Genomic DNA, 17036 nt, shown 5'->3' with positions numbered 1-17036 from the left:
TCAGTCACACGCTGTTTGTGGACTGAGGGTGGCGCTGGAGGAAAGGTCACGGGGTCATTTAAACGTCAAAGGTGAGTCTCCTGTGTTCAAAGCTGCATCACTGCCCAGTTTAACAGCAAAGATTCAAAATGAGTCAAAGGTTTCAGTCACAGATGAGAAGCTCGTGTTGTCTTTTCTCCCAGCTGTTTTTCGTCTCGTCTCACTTCTTTGATCCGTGTTTCAAGGTGTGTCTGAGGCTCCTTTAAAAGCGGGAAAAGTGAGCTTTAATGGGGAAGTTACTGTGCTGGGTGACTAATGTGAGGCAGAGGGCAGAAGCTGGAGGTCTGGAGGTCACATGAGAGAAAAGCAGGAACAGATTCAGTCCGAGTCATTCCTTTGATTCAAATCAGCACATTTATTGATCATTAGTGTCCACATTAAACATTAAGCACTGATTTATCCACTGAAGCTCAAACTGCTCACATACATGAAAACATGATTATGATTTTATGAAAACATGATGTTTATTATTCAAAGGTGTTTGAAAGTCTTTCCAGGTGAGTTTGATCCAGGAGGGTCTGAAGCCAGAGTCAGACAGAGACTGTGCAGAGACTGTAGAAGGACAGAGCAGCAGCAGAGCCGTCCAGATACACTGAGATCCTCTGTCAGATCCAGAGGGACACACAGGGATGATGCTGGACTCTACATTGTGTCTGACAGTGGAGCTGTTCTCAGAGCAGTTCACTCTGCAGCACTGACAGTCATCTGCACTTCATTCCTCTGTCAGTCACTGCTGGATGAAGCTCTCCTCTCCACCTCCCAGTAACATGGCCCAGTCAGAGTGTCTCTACACACAAGCTGCTGCTGCTTCAACCTCTCTGGATCATCAGGACACAGCTCCTCCTCTCTCAGCACACACACCGTCCTGTTTACCATCATCAGCTCCACCTGCAGAGAGAAGAAGGAAGAGCAGAGGAGATAAACGAGTGTTTCCAGAGACTCTTCATCAGCTGTCAGTCAGTGATGCAGCACATCCAGTATAAAGAGCAGCAGGGACTTCAGTGCTGGGACTGTACTAGGACTCATTGTTGCTTCACTTTTTCTAATCTTTGGATTTTTATTGAAGTTGATGAAAATGTTTTTCCCTCCTAGTTTGAGTTTGGACTTTCATTCATTAGAAGAACCTTGGTGTGTCCACTCTGAGCTCTGTAGGAACCCCAACAACAAGCCCAACAATCCAGATGGACGGTTCCAGCTGTTAACTGGAGCAATTCCATCCAAACATCTGCTCTCACTAAATTCTTCCTCACCTACAGACTGTGTTCTTCACTGCTTTAAACTTGGAAATGAATGCAGTCATTGGTCTGAGTGCTGCTTTGTTCAGAGAGCTGATTGGCTGCTGACAGTGTTTGATCAGAGCGTGTCGGCCATTACTATGGTGACCATAAAGGTGACAAAAAGGCAGAAACAGGAAATGTTTGTGTCCAATCCTGAAGCCTGTCACCATTCTCCTCTCACAGCTTCACTGAGAAGCTGCAGCTTTACAGGAAACACTGGATCTTTGTTTCATGCTGACTGTGTTTAGTACAACACTGCTGACAGCACCACCCACTCACTCCATCACTCTACTGACCTCAGAGACTCCAGTCTGTACACTGGACTCTCCTTAAGACCAGACAGCTGCTTCACATCTGGATCCTTCAGGTTGTTGTATTTCAGGTCCAGCTCTCTCAGATGGGAGGAGTTGGACTTCAGTGCTGCTGCCAGATAATCACAGCTGATCTTTGACAAACCACAGTCGATCAATCTGTATAAAGAATGAAAGATGTAAGTTTATTAGACAAAGTGTGAGCTTGAAATCATTCAGTGTTTCATCATCTGTTCAGAGCTGAAGAAGGTTCAGAATGTAGAAGTTTAGAAAATGGAAACTCCAAACAGCTGAAGCCAACAGGAAGCAGCTTCAAACAGGAAACTGTGCAGAGTTTCAGACTATATGTCCTGATGCAGCCAGTTGGATTTTGGAGATTTGAATCTCTGTTCTGTGACTAAGTCCTTGAATCATTTCTTCCAGTTTGTTCAACAACACAGACTAAGTATTGGACATGTGTTGTGGCTCCATTAGGGGAGCTTCTAAATGTGATGTGATGGCCCCTCTGGGTCTCTCAGGTCACAAGACTGATGAGAGCTCAAACTGGGCACACAGTTGTTCCAGTCTGGACCAAAGACTCTATACTGGGACTGAGGGACTGCTTTGACTGCACCCACTGGGACTTTTCAAAGGCTCATGTTCTCACTTAGATCATCGATTTCTACTTACATTTCTTACTGGGAAAAATGGGGATTACTTTGAAAACAGGAAGTATTTCCCCCAATAAGCAGCCCTGGATTAGTAAATCACTCCAACATGTTCTCAGGCAGAAGAAGCTGTCTTGTTATGAGGGAGAGAAGAAAAAGATTGAGGCACAGAAACTTGTTGAAAGAGAGATAAAGCAGCTAAAATCAGGTGTAAAAGTAAAGCAGAGGATGAGCTGAATAAAGGACACTCAAGGCTGGCTTGGAAAGGAATGAAGTCCATGGCGGGGATGCAGAACAAGGAGCAAAGATGAATGTGATGCTGAATCAGCAGAAGACTTGGACTCATTGGATTCCAGCTTTGATATCATTGACTTCAGTGAAGAGCTTTGTGATTGTAGCAAAGAGCTGGTAGCTCTGAGAGTCCCACTGATGAGGTGTTTGTGTGGAAATCTCTTAATGGGACCAAAGAGAGAAAAAGCCCTGGTCCTGATGCTGTGGGAGGGAAATGATTGAAGTGGGCTGTGAGGAACTGACTGGGAGATTTTCACACATTTTCCAGTCCTCCTTGGAACAACAGGAAGTTCCCAGCATATGGAAACAAAGGTTAAGTGTCCTATGGCACTCAGTGATGATGGTGCTGTGGCCCCACCACCTCCACCTCTTTGTAAAGGAACTAAGTGTAATCTGAAGCTTCAAATGGAACTAAGACTTCCTCCACTAGGTGGCAGTGTCTGATGAGAAAGTGTTAGTGGAGCTGGCCTGGAGTCAGAAACAGGAAGATGCAGGATTTGGGCTGAAATTGGGAAAAGTGGTTCGCACTAGTGCCTTAAAGCAAGAAGGTTGTAGGTTGAAGCTTGTTGGCCTTTCTGTGGAGGTTGGATGTTCTCCCACAGTCCAATGAAATGCTGCTTAGGTTCATTGGTGCTTCTAAATTGGCTGTAGGTGTGGATGTGAGAGAGTGCTTCTCTCTCTCTCTGTTGGCCCTGTGATGGACTGCTCACCTGTGCAGGTGGACCACGCCTCTTGCCCTATGACAGCTAGGGCACAGGCTGCAGCCCTGTGAGCCTCAGCTGAATAAACAGCAAAAATGATCCATAGATGGCCTGAAATCCCCCAGTTAGCAGTTTGGTAGATAGCTATGACATGCTAATCCCATCCAGCAGCTGTATTCTACCTGTAAGCTGATCCCTGCTGAGCCAAAGCACTTTTTCAGATACAAATGACAACCTTTAATAGAAACCTATTGGTCAGCATCTTATTAGCCTGCTGTTAGCTTCATTCCAAAGAAAACTGAGAGAAACTAACAGAGTTTATAAAGAATAAAGAGAAATGTGCTGATTTAAAGCCTTTGAAGTGCTTCAGATGATCTCTGTCCACTTCTGTCCACTCATTCATTCATGTAAGCTTCTAATGCAGCTTTGATCTTCACAGTCTGCTTCATGAAACTCATTCTAACCCTGAATGTCAGAGTGTTCCTCCTTCTCTTTCCCATCATTCATGCTGGCAGTGGAGGAGATTTGGATGTTGGACTGTGTTTTGGATGATGTGTGTATGTTTGTGTTGGACTGCTGTCTGTAAAGCAAACACACATTTTGCTTTGGATTTCAGTGTCACACAGACTTTAAGGTGGAATGAAGAGTTGGAGAGTTTCACAGAGAATTGTCCAGTGGAGGATTTTTCTTCTTCTTTGAAGGTTTGAACATGTGTGAACATTGTTCTGCTGCAGTCAATGGACTAAACCAGAGAAGAAGAAAACAGACTTTACCATGAAGATCCTCAGTGTGGATCAGTATAATATCAGCCTGATGTCTGCAGTTTAGTGTCAGCACAACTTTCACATCATATTCATCTCAGCACAACTAAAACATGCAGACTTACAACAGAGTTTCAAGTTTACATCCTGGACTCTCCAGGAAACCACACAGATGCTTCACTCCTGAATCCTGCAGCTTGTTGTTGTTCTTGGTTAAGAACAAGAAGTCATTACTCAGGTTCAGCTCTCTCAAACACAAGGGGTTGGACTTCAGCGCTGCTGCCAGATAATCACAGCTGATCTTTGTCAAACCACAGTTCACCAATCTGTGTAAAGAATGAAAGATGTAAGTTTATTAGACAAAGTGCTTGAAATCATTCAGTGATTCATAATCTGTTCAGAGCTGAAGAAGGTTCAGAATGTAGAAGTTTAGAAAATGGAAACTCCAAACAGCTGAAGCCAACAGGAAGCAGCTTCAAACAAACACAACAAGAGAAAAAACTCTGAATGTTTCACATTAAAGTCGTACATTTATCATAAAAACATGAAAAAGACTTGAAAAAGTTGTTTTTCATTCAAGGAACCACATGGCTTCACTTTTGAAGTTGAAGCTGGAAAGAAATGGACATATTTGAAGTCCAACACCTTTTTCCAGTCACATTATTAAAGCAGACAAACTACAAGCTCATTTTCATGCCAACAAGTCATCTCCTGATCTGGACTAACAACACTGGTCTGTATGTGCAGCTGGCTGTGAGACCAGTGCTCAGGGACCGCCTACAAATTGCAACACTGAAAGAACATCACACACAAATTTGCTTCCAGCACTTTCACACAAACATCTACTGTCATTATTTTCACCAAACTCTGTGGATTCTTTATTGGAAATTTAAATGGGATCAAATGTTCAGACAAAAGAGGGTTATGAGGAAATAGGATGAAATGTTGTGTATTAGCAGGAAGTTATTGAATCATTTTCAACATAAACCAAATTATTCACAAACATGTTTTACAAACTCAGTGTTGGACTTTGATCAGCAGGATAACCCTGATGTTTAAAGGCATCTTAGTCACGCTGTATGAGAGTCAAGTTATTACTCAATATTTATGGACGATGTTCTTTCAGTGTTGCACTTTGTAGACGGTCCCTGAGCGCTCGTCTCACAGCCAGCTGCACATAGAGACCAGTGTTGTTGGTCCATGTCGGATTAATCCAGTCACACAGTATGAGAATAATAATGACAGAGGTACCCTGGTTAATGATGAAGCATAAACTGGCGTCTGTCACATGAATTCTACTTCATACACAGACCCACAGTCTCTGATTGCTCTGAAATCTCACTGCCAATAAAAATAAAGAAAAGTCCAGACTGATAGTCTCTGTGGGGTTAGGCAGTGAAAGTGCATCACAAACTATTGGAATTGGATCCAACTTTGTGAAGATGATTTCTCATTAGCTGCTGTTTTGAACATTTCTCATTTCCTCATGAACTGTATTAAACCCTGTAAATGAACTGAGAACTATTTCTACATTTGAAATTATGGATTCATTTTCCCGTTCACTTCTGTACGTTAGTGTATAAATGACTGGGCTCCATGGAAACACTTGGACTGGTCTCAGCTGCCTTCTTTCTGTAGTCAGTCCAACAGAGTCCTTTCTCTTCTCCAGCTTCTGTTTGAAATCCTCTCACAGAGCCTGAGTCCTGCTTTGTTGTCATGTTTGGTCCTGTGTTAGGCTGCTCTGTGTTCCTCTGCTTTAACACACACCCCACCACAGCAGCTGTGTGGGTTGTCTCTGTAGCAGCCATATCAGCTTCTGATACCACGAACATCATCACAGCTCCTAACTTCACCTTTATTAGCTTTGACATTCATGTCTTTCTTTTCTATCTCTCTGTTTCCACACAAGCTCAAAGTCTCTGCAGCTTGTTTTTATCTGCTATCATCAGATCTTCAACGGCCTCATTCACATCTCTCACACACTCTACAGCCTCATTGGTACAGAGTTCATCTTCACTGACTGATGGAGCACAACCTGAACCTGTGGAGGCTGAAAAACTGTTTTGTCAAGTAGGGCTGGGCCATATTATACCGTTCACAGTAATACCGGTATAATGTTAGGCAACGATAAGGAAATAAAATATCGCAATAGAATATGGGTAAAATGCGCATTCGCAGTGCCTTTGTTTTCATACGCTCATGGCCGAAAGAGCATGGCGGCAATGGAGAATGAGAAGGGGGAAAGCGGATCGTTGAGTGAAACGGCTGAACCAGAATTGCTTTTATAAAAAAGCTGCAACTTCAGTGATGTGGAACTGGTTTGATGTTTGTCTGTCAGATACCCACCAAAGCACATTTTTTTGTAGAACATGCAAGTGGGTCGTTGTTATTACCATATTTGTTGGACTATCAGGTGCTCGTAAAAGCCTTCAATTTTCTCAAAAATCAACAGAATGAGAATCAGAATCAGAATCAGAAAGGGTTTTATTGCCAAATGTTGACCAGGTTTACAACATCAGGAAATTGTTGCGATACTTAGTGCAAAACATACTGTCAGACAACGCTTAAATAAACATAAAAATTAAAATTAAAAGTGCTAAGGAGGTAGATATACATTAATGCAGGTGGGGATCAATGCAAAAATGGAATGATGCAGTGCACCTTATAATCCAGTGTACCTTATGTATGAATTCTGGTTGTGCTTACTCACCTCGAACCAATTTTATGTGGTACATGGCGCTCAAAAATCTGTCAAAAAATGGTTTAGTACGACTTTGGTAAGCTACAAAGCCGCACCGCTTGATGGATTGTCAGTGCATTATGGCTACCATAGTCAGGAGCCTCGCAGAGCAATCTGGGTACAAAACTCCATCCGCTTCAGGTCCCAAAGTCAAACGAACACTGCGGCACACTGAGAGTTAAAAACTGTCTAAGTTCTTTAATCTTTAATAAAATGATCAGCATTGCTGCTTTACCAGGTATAACAATTGTTTTTTTTTTAACTTTTATTGTTTATTTTATTTTATTTTCACTTGCTAAATACGGGACAGACTTGACTGGGGAAACGAAAAGGGAAAAAGAAAGAGGGAAAGAGGGAAAGAGGGAAAGAAAAACAGCAGGGAAGACAAATGGTGATAAAGGGCAAAAAACAAAAACCAACAAAACAAACAGACCAAAAAAATACATGTATCAATCACCTGGATCACCTGTTGAGAAAGAAAACAAGAAAAAACAAGCAAAAAAAAGAGAGCAATATAATAAAAAAACATCATCGCGATGATCTATGTGAATATAACAGTAAATACTAAATATTAAATATTATTGTCCAGCACGTAAGATCGACAGCTCACAGTGTGCTTTGAGGTAGGAGCCAGAAAGGGTGTAGTTTGTGTGTGTGAGCACCCGTGTGTACACCTGTGAGCATGAGCGCGCTTGTTTTTAAAAGGTTCCTTCATGTAATGATCTGCTAGAGGGTGTGCGGGGCAGCAGCCCCATCCACCAGGGGGAAGCAAGTGTGGAGGAGATCAAGACTCCAGACATCCAGAGGCCCTAAGAACACAAGAGACTAAGGAAGACCAACAGAGGGGCAGCCGTGCCACTATCCTTAAAAGAGCTGAGGAGAGCCTCGGATGAGGGGTCACTCAGCAGCCGCGGAGCAGAAGCCAGGGGGGTTGCAGTGATGTGCCCGTGAGCTCCGCCGGCAGCCTGCTGTGCCAGAGTGACCGAGCCCCAGGCCGAGAGACCAAGGGCACCCTAACCCCCGAAGGGGCCCGAGCGAGCCCCAGGCTCCAGGCCCCGACAAGCAGCCACCAGGAATGAGCTGGTGCGTACCTGGACGCCCATCCCCGAAAACAAAGAACCACCAATGTCTGAGTGCGTCTGCCACTGGCAGGGGAAGTGGCACACACAGATACAAACATCCATTCTCGCCCTCATGCTCTCATATGCAATTACTCAGCACTCACCCAACATGGAGACAGACATAAGAAAGCAGTGTCTATCACTGTACACACAGTCACACTCCCCAAGCATACTCTATACCCCAGGTCTACGTACCCTTGCCCCTGGAGGGGGAAACTGCACCCAGACCCAGGTAGTGTTACCCTTTTCCCTGGGGTGGAGAGAAGCAGACCACCCCGACTGCGCAGCAACAAGTGCAAGAGGCCCCTCCCTGAGGCCAGCTCCCCCGCTGACCCCAGTAGGCACCCCCATACTCTGCAACCTACCAGGGAAAGGGGGCCCAGGCCCATCTGGACCGGGGCCCAGTTCAGCAGCGCCGCCCAGGCCCCACAGAGCCCGAGACAGCCCACCTGACCCCACCACAGAGAAAGCTGCACCCACCCAGTCATCCACTCATCTTCCAGACTACACAAGACAATAGACACCCAGGTTGAGTTCTTCCTCCACCTCTCCTATATCTCCCCCACCTACAGAGTGAGTTCCTGGAGAGAGGAGACCTCCTGCAAGATGTAACAGCCTCCCCCACCAGTTGAAGAGCCCCCAGGTGGCTCGATGCACTGGCGGCACCCTGTGCCGGAGCTGAGCCCCCATACCCACCCACCCACAACCCTGGCGACACACCAACCAAGGCCAAAACTCCCATGGCCCAGCCAGGGCCCCAGCCCGGAGACGGAGCACCCCCAGAACCCCACGCCCGCCTCGGACCCACCCACCTGGTAGCCAGGCTACCAGGTCATTAAATTGTAAATGGCCTGTATTTATATAGCGCCTTTACTAGTCCCGAAGGACCCCAAAGCGCTTTACATATCCAGTCATTCACCCATTCACACACACATTGGTGATGGCAAGCTACGTTGTAGCCACAGCCACCCTGGGGTGCACTGACAGAGGCGAGGCTGCCGGACACTGGCGCCACCGGGCCCTCTGACAACCACCAGTAGGCAACGGGTGAAGTGTCTTGCCCAAGGACACAATGACTGAGACTGTCCGAGCCGGAGCTCGAACCGGCAACCTTCCGATTACAAGGCAAACTCCCAACTCTTGAGCCACGATCGCCCCCCCCAGTAACCCACGTCGATCAGCACAGACCCTTCCCTAGCCCTGCTGCACCTAGCCACGAGGAAACCATCACCTAAGAGCCAACAGAGCCCTTAACAGGCCATGACCGCAACCCCAGGTTGAGCCCTCCAAGGAAGACGCTCCTGGGGAATCCCCTGACGCCCCAAGCCTGTCCCTACCCCCACACCAATCACAACAGCTAAGGTGGGACCAAACTATGACCCCCCCACCCCGACTAGGTGATTGAGCAATTGATCTGATGTGGTGGAAGAGGCTGTATCAACACTAATGTAATCTATTAGATAATTTCTATATTGGATAGAATTAAGATTATTTTTATTTTTCTAGATCCTGAGGACTGTTTTCTTGGCTATGCATAGGGCAGTGAAAACCATATGGGCTATATTCTTTTCTGTAGTGACATTATCTAAGCTGCCCAACAAACATACTAAAGGGGAAGTTGGAATGTTAAATTTCAGACACTTTGATAAGTCTTCACATATCTCGCGCCAAAACTTCTGAACTGGTGGACAGAACCAAAGAGCGTGGATATAATTGACCGGTGTATTGGTTTGACAGTGTGGGCAGTTGTTGGTAGACGTAAAGCCCATCTTGAACATCCGATGACCTGTATAGTGTGCTCCATGTAGTATTTTGTATTGACTCAATTGAAGACTGGGATTTCTAATTAAATTAAAGGCTTTTAAGCATATCTGAGACCAGAAGCTTTGATCTAAGTTAACTGATAAATCCGCTTCCCATTTGGCAATAGGAATTGATATTGATTCATCTGTTTTAGAAAGCATTCTGTATATTTTGGAAAGTAATTTTGGGGTTTAAAGAGTAAGAAATTGTACCACACTTGATCGTGTTTGTAGTTCAACTTGACCGGGTTTAAATTACTTGTTTACTATGGATTTAATTTGTTATTCTAAAAATATTTTCTTGTTGATCCCATATTGTGTAACTAGTCTGTCAAATAGAATAAATTCTGTTCTTTCTAATATATGTTCTAAGTATTTGATTCCTTTATAACTCCAATCTGGAAAGTTTATCATATTATTGTTTTGTAATATGCCAGGGCTGTTCCAGATAGGTGTACGTTTGCATGGGATTAATGAAGACTTTTAGAAACTCCCACCATGCTGTCAGAGAAGAGCTGATGTTGACGCTTTTGAAGCATTCATGTCGATGGGTGTTTGAGCTGATAAATGGTAGATCTGAAATCTCTAGATTATTGCAAAGTGCTTGTTCTACATCTAGCCAAGGTTCATCTAAGAAGGTATGTTTTAGCCATCCTGAGATAAATTGAAGCCTGTTGGCTAAGAAGTAGTGCTGAAAGTTAGGTAGATCTAATCCTCCTTTATCCTTGGTCTTTTGTAGTGTTTTTAAGCTTATATGTGGGGGGGGGGGGGGGGGGGGGGGGGGGGGTGCTTGAGCACCTGCCCCTTTCCTCCAGGATGCCTCAAGTGCCCTCAAGTTTCTTGAAGGGTTTTTTTTTTTTTAATGTTTATGTGCGTATGGAGCCCTGTCTTTGCCCCTCAACAATAAAATGTAACTATTAATCTCAATTTTGCTAAATAATCTGGCTTGCATCAGTCACATGACTACCATTGACCAATGGTCGCCATTGAGACATAATTGAAGCTTTGGCCACATCAGTAAGACGTGTCATCCAAGCAGAAATTCAAGAATGTGAAACCTTTTCTATCATGATGGATGAAACCACAGATGTGTCGCACACAGAGCAGGTTTCCTTTGTTTTCAGATATGTGCACAACATGGAAATCAAGGAGCGCTTCCTTCAGGTGTGTAATGTGGAGTCAACAAATGGAGATGCTCTTGAAAAGCTAGTAATAGCTCTACTGAAAGAAAATAATCTGAAGATTGACAACATCCGGGGTCAAGGTTATGATGGGGCTGCAAACATGAGCGGACGCTTTAAGGGACTTCAGTCAAGAATACAAAAAAAAAAAAATCCAAAGGCCTTATATGTCCACTGTCAGGCACATTGCCTTAATCTGGTTTTAGTAGAGAGCGCAAAGTCAAACATGTGTTTTGTCAGCTTTTTCAACCTAATCGAAAAGCTTTACACTTTTGTGGCCAATTCATCTAAACGACACTCTGCATTTATCAAAATGCAGGAGAAGTTGTACCCTGAGCAGCGCCCACTGGAGCTGCAGAAGCTGTCAGACACTAGGTGGGCCTGCAGAGAAGCTGCCCTCAAGACAATGAGGAAGATCCTTCCAGCTGTCATGCAGTTTCTGGAGGAAATACTACAGCAAGATACTCCAGACTCTTCAGCAGGTGATGCAATGATCCTTCTGAAAAGCACCAATTTTGAATTCATCCTGTGTCTGGAGATCACCTGTCCCATCTTCCAAGTGACTGCTACTGCATCTGATGCATTGCAGAAGAAAGACATTGACCTGGCTGCAGCATACAAGATTGTTGATGGTGTTTTGCAGAGCCTGGACCACACCAGAACAGAGGAAGAGTTTGAAAAAATTTATGAACAGGCTAGAGAGAAGGCTGCATCAGTGGGTCTGGACCCCCCCATCTGAGGTCCCGGGACAAGCTCGGAGGAGGAAAGTGCCAGCAAAGTTTAAGTTTGCTGCCACAACAGCTACTGCTGATGACCATGCTTTCACAACTCCCCAAGAATACTACCGTGTTAAAGTGTTCTATGTTTTTGTTGACACAATGACACAGGAGCTTCTGAGACGCTTTAAAGGAGGAGATAATTCCACATGGGAAATCTTGAATGCCTTACATACCCTGACAGTCCCAGAGAACTGGAAAATAATCTCAACAAAGGCACTCCAAGCTGTGAAGAAACTCTGCCAGTTCTATGACATTGAGGAGGAATACAAATTACAGACAGAACTTAAGGTCTTTCATGCTTCATACACATGCCCCCCACCAGTTAGTGTGGCATCCATTCTTTCAGTGGTCAAAGAAAACAATGCACATCTGATCTTCCCCAACATGACTGAGCTGCTGAAGACATATGGAACACTCCCAGTGTCCACAGCAACTGTGGAGCGTTCTTTCTCAAAACTAAAACTAGTTAAAAACAAACTTCGCACCCTTTGCTCAGAGGAGAGGTTGTCAGACCTTCTTTTATTGGCAGTTGAGAAGGATGTTCCAGTCAACCACAGTGATGTCATTGACATTTTTCGGGACATGGCAAACAGAAAGTTACTGTTATAATTAGGGACAGGACATGAAGAGCATCTTATTCCTTCCTGCTCTTTCCAAAACATACCCTGTGTTGTTTTTGTTTTCTGATTAATAAAATGTTTGGTTTATACTCCTATTGGTTTATTTTTTTTTACTGTATTTTAATATTTGAAAGAAAGAAAGAAAGAAAGAAGATTTTGCAGTTCTAGAATCTAATCCCTCCCATGTAAAGTTGATGCTGTGATGTTTTGTGCTCTTTGATGTTTAAAAGGTCAACAGGACACACACACACTGTCTGTATAGATTTTTTTTAATAAATTCTCACCCTACCATGACCCCTGTCTTTTGTACTATTAATATCCTGGTTTCAGTTTATTTCCCAGTTTTTTAAATCTGTTGCCTTATGGTTCCAAGCGCTGTCACCAATCTTTTTACATTTTATTTTTATCTCAAAGCACTTGTTTAATCAGCTACCTATGGACTTTTTAATGTCTACAGTCTCAAAACAACACAGCCCTGCCCTCCAGCACTATCAGCAGCAGGAACAGCAGTAATCCCTCAACAGCAACATTGTACGCCATCAGGTAAAACAAAGGCTACATTTGCTTTGCATTGTCCCCACCTGATGTCAGTCATATAGTATGATGCAATTCCATATTAGATTCGCCATGAATGTGAGTTGTTGTTATTCAGCCTGTGCTATCTGCCCCTTTTTTAACTTTGAGCACCCGCCCATTTAAACGTCTCTGCACGGCCCTGCGTAAGGCTAGTGTTGTGGGGATGGAGCTGGACTCCCTCAAGGTGGTGTCGGAGAGGCGGATGTTGTCCAAAATAAAGACAATGTTGGATAACACCTCCCACCCACTCCATGACATGCTGGCCAGTCACAGGAGCGCGTTCAGTGAGAGACTGAGAGTACCGAAAAGCACCACTGAACGACACAGGAAATCATTCCTGCCTGTGGCCATCTCCCTCTATAACTTATCCACTTAACACACACATGTTTCTTTTTTCTTCTTCTTTCTTTTTCTTTTTTAGCTATTTATTAATAAACAACTTATGTATATATATGCCTGTATATATTGTACTATTCTTAGTTAGTGTATTGTCTGTCTTGTTAATGTCTGTTTATTATGGAGCACTGTAACAAAAAAATAATTTCCCCTAGGGATCAATAAAGTATTCTGATTCTGATTCTGATCACAGCTTTCCCTGCTTCCCATAGAACAGAATCTGATGTTCCGGGAGTGCCATTATAGTCTAAGTATAGAGTCCATTCTTGTTTTTTAAATATTTAATAAAGTCTTCATCTTTAAGCAGGGATGTATTAAATCTCCAGTTTTTACTTGGCGTAGTATTATTCTTGTGTATTAGTGTTAAAGATACAGAAGCATGATGGCTGACAGCTATGGGGTGAATCTCAGTGTCTGAAATGTCACTCAGCAGTGAGCTGCTCACAAAAAAAATAATCCAGACGAGAGTAGGAGTGATGAACATGTGAGAAACAAGTATATTCCTTACTGTTGGGGTGAAGGGAGCACCATGCATCGCAAAGACCAAAGTCGCTCATATACTGTTTAATTATATTTGTGAACTGCCAATTACGCTGAGTTCCTGCTGTATTGAGCCTATCCATTTCTTAATTTAGTCCAAGGTTGAGGTTGCCTCCAAGAACAAGCGTGCCATCTAAGTGTTCAGAGAGTGCACTGAAAAAACCGTGAAAGAATGGTCCATCAACATTTGGACCATATACACTTACAAAACATAGCTTTTTATCAAGTATAGATAGTTTAATGATTAAGAATCTGCCCTCTGGATCTATAACTGTATCGAGTACTGTGAAATTAATATTTTTATAAATTAAAATTGCTACTCCCTTTTGTCTAGAAATATAACAGGCTGAGAACGCATTAGGAAACTCAGGAGTTCTAAGTTCTTTTAAACCTCTAAGAGGTCTGTGGGTCTCTTGTAAAAGGACAACATCTACCTGTAGTTTTTTGAGTTGGCAAAATATTTTTAACCTCTTTTCTCTGGAGCCAGCTCCATTTACATTCCATGTAACAAACCTTAGTGCGCCCATAGATGTATGTGTATAACTAGGGGTGCACGCTGTGTGTGTCGCTTAGACAAGTGGAGAGAATACATCACTTGTTCATAAATAAAGACAAGGTGAGAGAGAGAAAAAAAAAAGTGTGGCGAGATGCTCCCTGAGTCTGACTATGTGTGTGCATATTTACTAATATGAGTACGCTTGACTTAAGTGTGTTTATCCTATACGTCTGTGTGCGCTGTCTGATTAATGATGTAAATGGGCTGCCGTTGAACGCATGACTGTGCGTGATCGTGCTGTGCGTATGTGTCGAAATACAGGATGTTGTTTGTGGATGAGTCTGGAAGCAGGTGATCGAAGCAGTGAAAGAAAATAAAAAGAAAGAAACCAAGGACAACGGTGAGCAGCATAAAAAGAAGAGGGGGAAAAAGAAAAAAAAACGAGAAGAAAAAACATTCAAATTAAACCACTGATGGAGAGTGACGGTGTTAATTCTGCTATGATATCACATTTAAGTTGTGATTTGATATTGGTAAGTTAAACAGATGTTAATGCAAGTTAGTGTGAGTGGATAGGAAAATAGTGTAGCGGATTATCTGGTGTGAAGTTAATACAGCCACGGAGTGATGCCAGGGTTGTGGTAAAGCTGCCCATCCACGTGCAGCGATGACAGCGCGGGAGCCTTTCTGGATGAAGCCGCGTCGGATTGGGAAGAGGACCCTGCGTCGTTCCAGGATCTCTTTTGAGAACTGGTCATTTACGCTGAAGTGCGTTCCTTTTAATTCCCTGCCGCGACTTTTCACCTGTTCCTTTTGTTTGAAGTGGCCGAATTTGGCCACAATAGGACGTCGTCTCCCGGCCGCTACCCCAATGGGGCCGATGCGATGCATTCTATCAAAGGCGATGTTCTTTACGGTGTCCTCCTGCATCTTCAGGTGGGTGTAACAATTAAGTTTAACATCCAGGCATCCATGAAAACAGAATTTATTAAATTTAACAGAGTTGGAAGTTAGCAGGAAGTTAGCACAAGTTAGCGGAAGTTAGCACGCTAGTTTCGCTAGTTACCTAAATATGATATACCATGTTCTGACTGAGAGATTTCTGAAAAAATTAAAACGTACAGCTCTGCTATCACTTCCAACATAAATGAAGACAGAAGCCTAAATAGCAGTGACGTGTGTAGGGTTACTGAAGTTAGGCTAGGTGGTATATATTGATTTGCTACGTTTTCACTAGCAACACAGTTATGTTAGCATAACATAAACAGTGAAGCTGGAAGGTGAACGCTAAGTTTTTTCCACTCGATAAGAGTTTAATGTTGCAAAGCACTAACTTTAGTGGATATTATACATGTTTATGCTCAGGATATGTCAGCCCATTTTCCCTGGAAATGCCTTTTGGTTAAATTTTCAGCAAGGAATTTGCATTTGCACTGTTAAATTTTTATATAGCTTTAATGCACATAAAAAACAGCTGTTTTTTTAAGTGAAAATAAATTAATGTTTTTTTTTGCGGTAGTAAAGTTGTGGAGTTATATGTTGTATTTTGTCTCGCATCAGATATATCGTCAGTTATATCGATATCGCAAATTTTCAAATAGATATCGAGATAAATATTTTTGGCCATATCGCCCTGCTCTACTGTCAAGCATCTCCCCGTCACCACTCCACTTCTGTCAGCCTTCGAATGAACCCTGCTTAAGTCTGTCACTTCAATTTGGAGCCAAAAGGAAAAACTGTTTTTCGGTCATTTTGGAAAGACACAACATTCCTGAAAGCACTCAAACTTCTTCACATTTTTCTTCAGACACATCACGAACACTTATGAACTAAAGAAAGTTTCAAACATCAATCAAAGTTTTATAATACAGAAAAACAACAACAGCTGCAGTCAGTGAACTCGCCTCAAAGTCTCCAGTTGACAGTTTGGACTCCCCAGTCCAGCACACAGAAGCTTCACTGCTGAATCCTGCAGCTTGTTTCCACTCATGTCCAGTTCTGTCAGATGGGAGGGGTTGGACTTCAGAGCTGAGGCCACAACTTCACAGTGAGTCACTGAGAGTCCACACTCAGTCAGTCTGTGATTATAGAAAATATAAAATGTGTTATTATAAAAGCAGAAGATCTGCATTATAAACACAGATTGAATGTATATGAAGACAAAACAGAGTGACGTCATAATCTGATGAAGATCTGCTCTTCACATCTGTGCTTCAGCTCCTCTTATTAACTTTGAATATTGTTATAAAGTGGCATGGATCAGTTTGTCTTTGATCGGTTTGTAAACGTCACTGTTTCCATTGAACTTGTGTGACGGTACAAAGGCAGAGAGGGAGAGAAAGGAGAGAGCAGGATGGAGACAGCAAAGGGAGAGCAAACAGAAACAGGTGAGAGTGGACAGGTAACTGATAGGTCTGTCTAGGCACAGGCGTATTGCTGGAACAATCAGAGTCAATTCTATCGCAGCAAGCAAAGCATACGACACCAGGCAGAACTCTTTGTGTATTCTCATGCACAAGGGAGGCTGATCTAGGTCAAGCGTTGTGCCACTTGAACCTCGTCAGACTCTCAGTCAGCTCCCCCGTAGCACTGCTCTTTATTGTGGTTACATAAATATGCATAAGTTAATTAACATATGACATCTTACCCAGGCATACATGTGAACAAAGAGTGCCAGTGTGTGTGTGTGTGTGTGTGTGTGTGTGTGTGTGTCAAGATGTGACCCTGTGAATGATCTGCTGGAGCCTGTGAGTCCAGC

The 17036-nt window shown here is 43.3% G+C and overlaps 1 protein-coding gene across 2 annotated transcripts in view; it reads right to left on the bottom strand.

Annotated features, from left to right (window-relative positions):
* Positions 1-434: 434 nt before the first annotated feature.
* LOC134624573 (protein NLRC3-like) overlaps positions 435-17036 on the bottom strand; it is a 29695-nt gene continuing 13093 nt past the window's right edge. For both annotated transcript variants that reach the window (XM_063469574.1, XM_063469573.1), the window contains exons 6-9: positions 16183-16356; positions 4153-4353; positions 1613-1786; positions 435-927 (exon numbers count right to left, since the gene is read on the bottom strand). In XM_063469574.1, coding sequence (XP_063325644.1) covers positions 918-927; positions 1613-1786; positions 4153-4353; positions 16183-16356 — 559 coding nt within the window. In that variant the 3' untranslated portion in view covers positions 435-917. The remainder of the gene's footprint in view (positions 928-1612; positions 1787-4152; positions 4354-16182; positions 16357-17036) is intronic.

This window comes from Pelmatolapia mariae, linkage group LG3_W (genome assembly GCF_036321145.2).
Source record: "Pelmatolapia mariae isolate MD_Pm_ZW linkage group LG3_W, Pm_UMD_F_2, whole genome shotgun sequence".
NCBI lineage: Eukaryota > Metazoa > Chordata > Actinopteri > Cichliformes > Cichlidae > Pelmatolapia > Pelmatolapia mariae.
The sequence above is the reverse complement of the archived record's forward strand: the minus strand, read 5'-3'. Positions and strand labels throughout refer to the sequence as shown.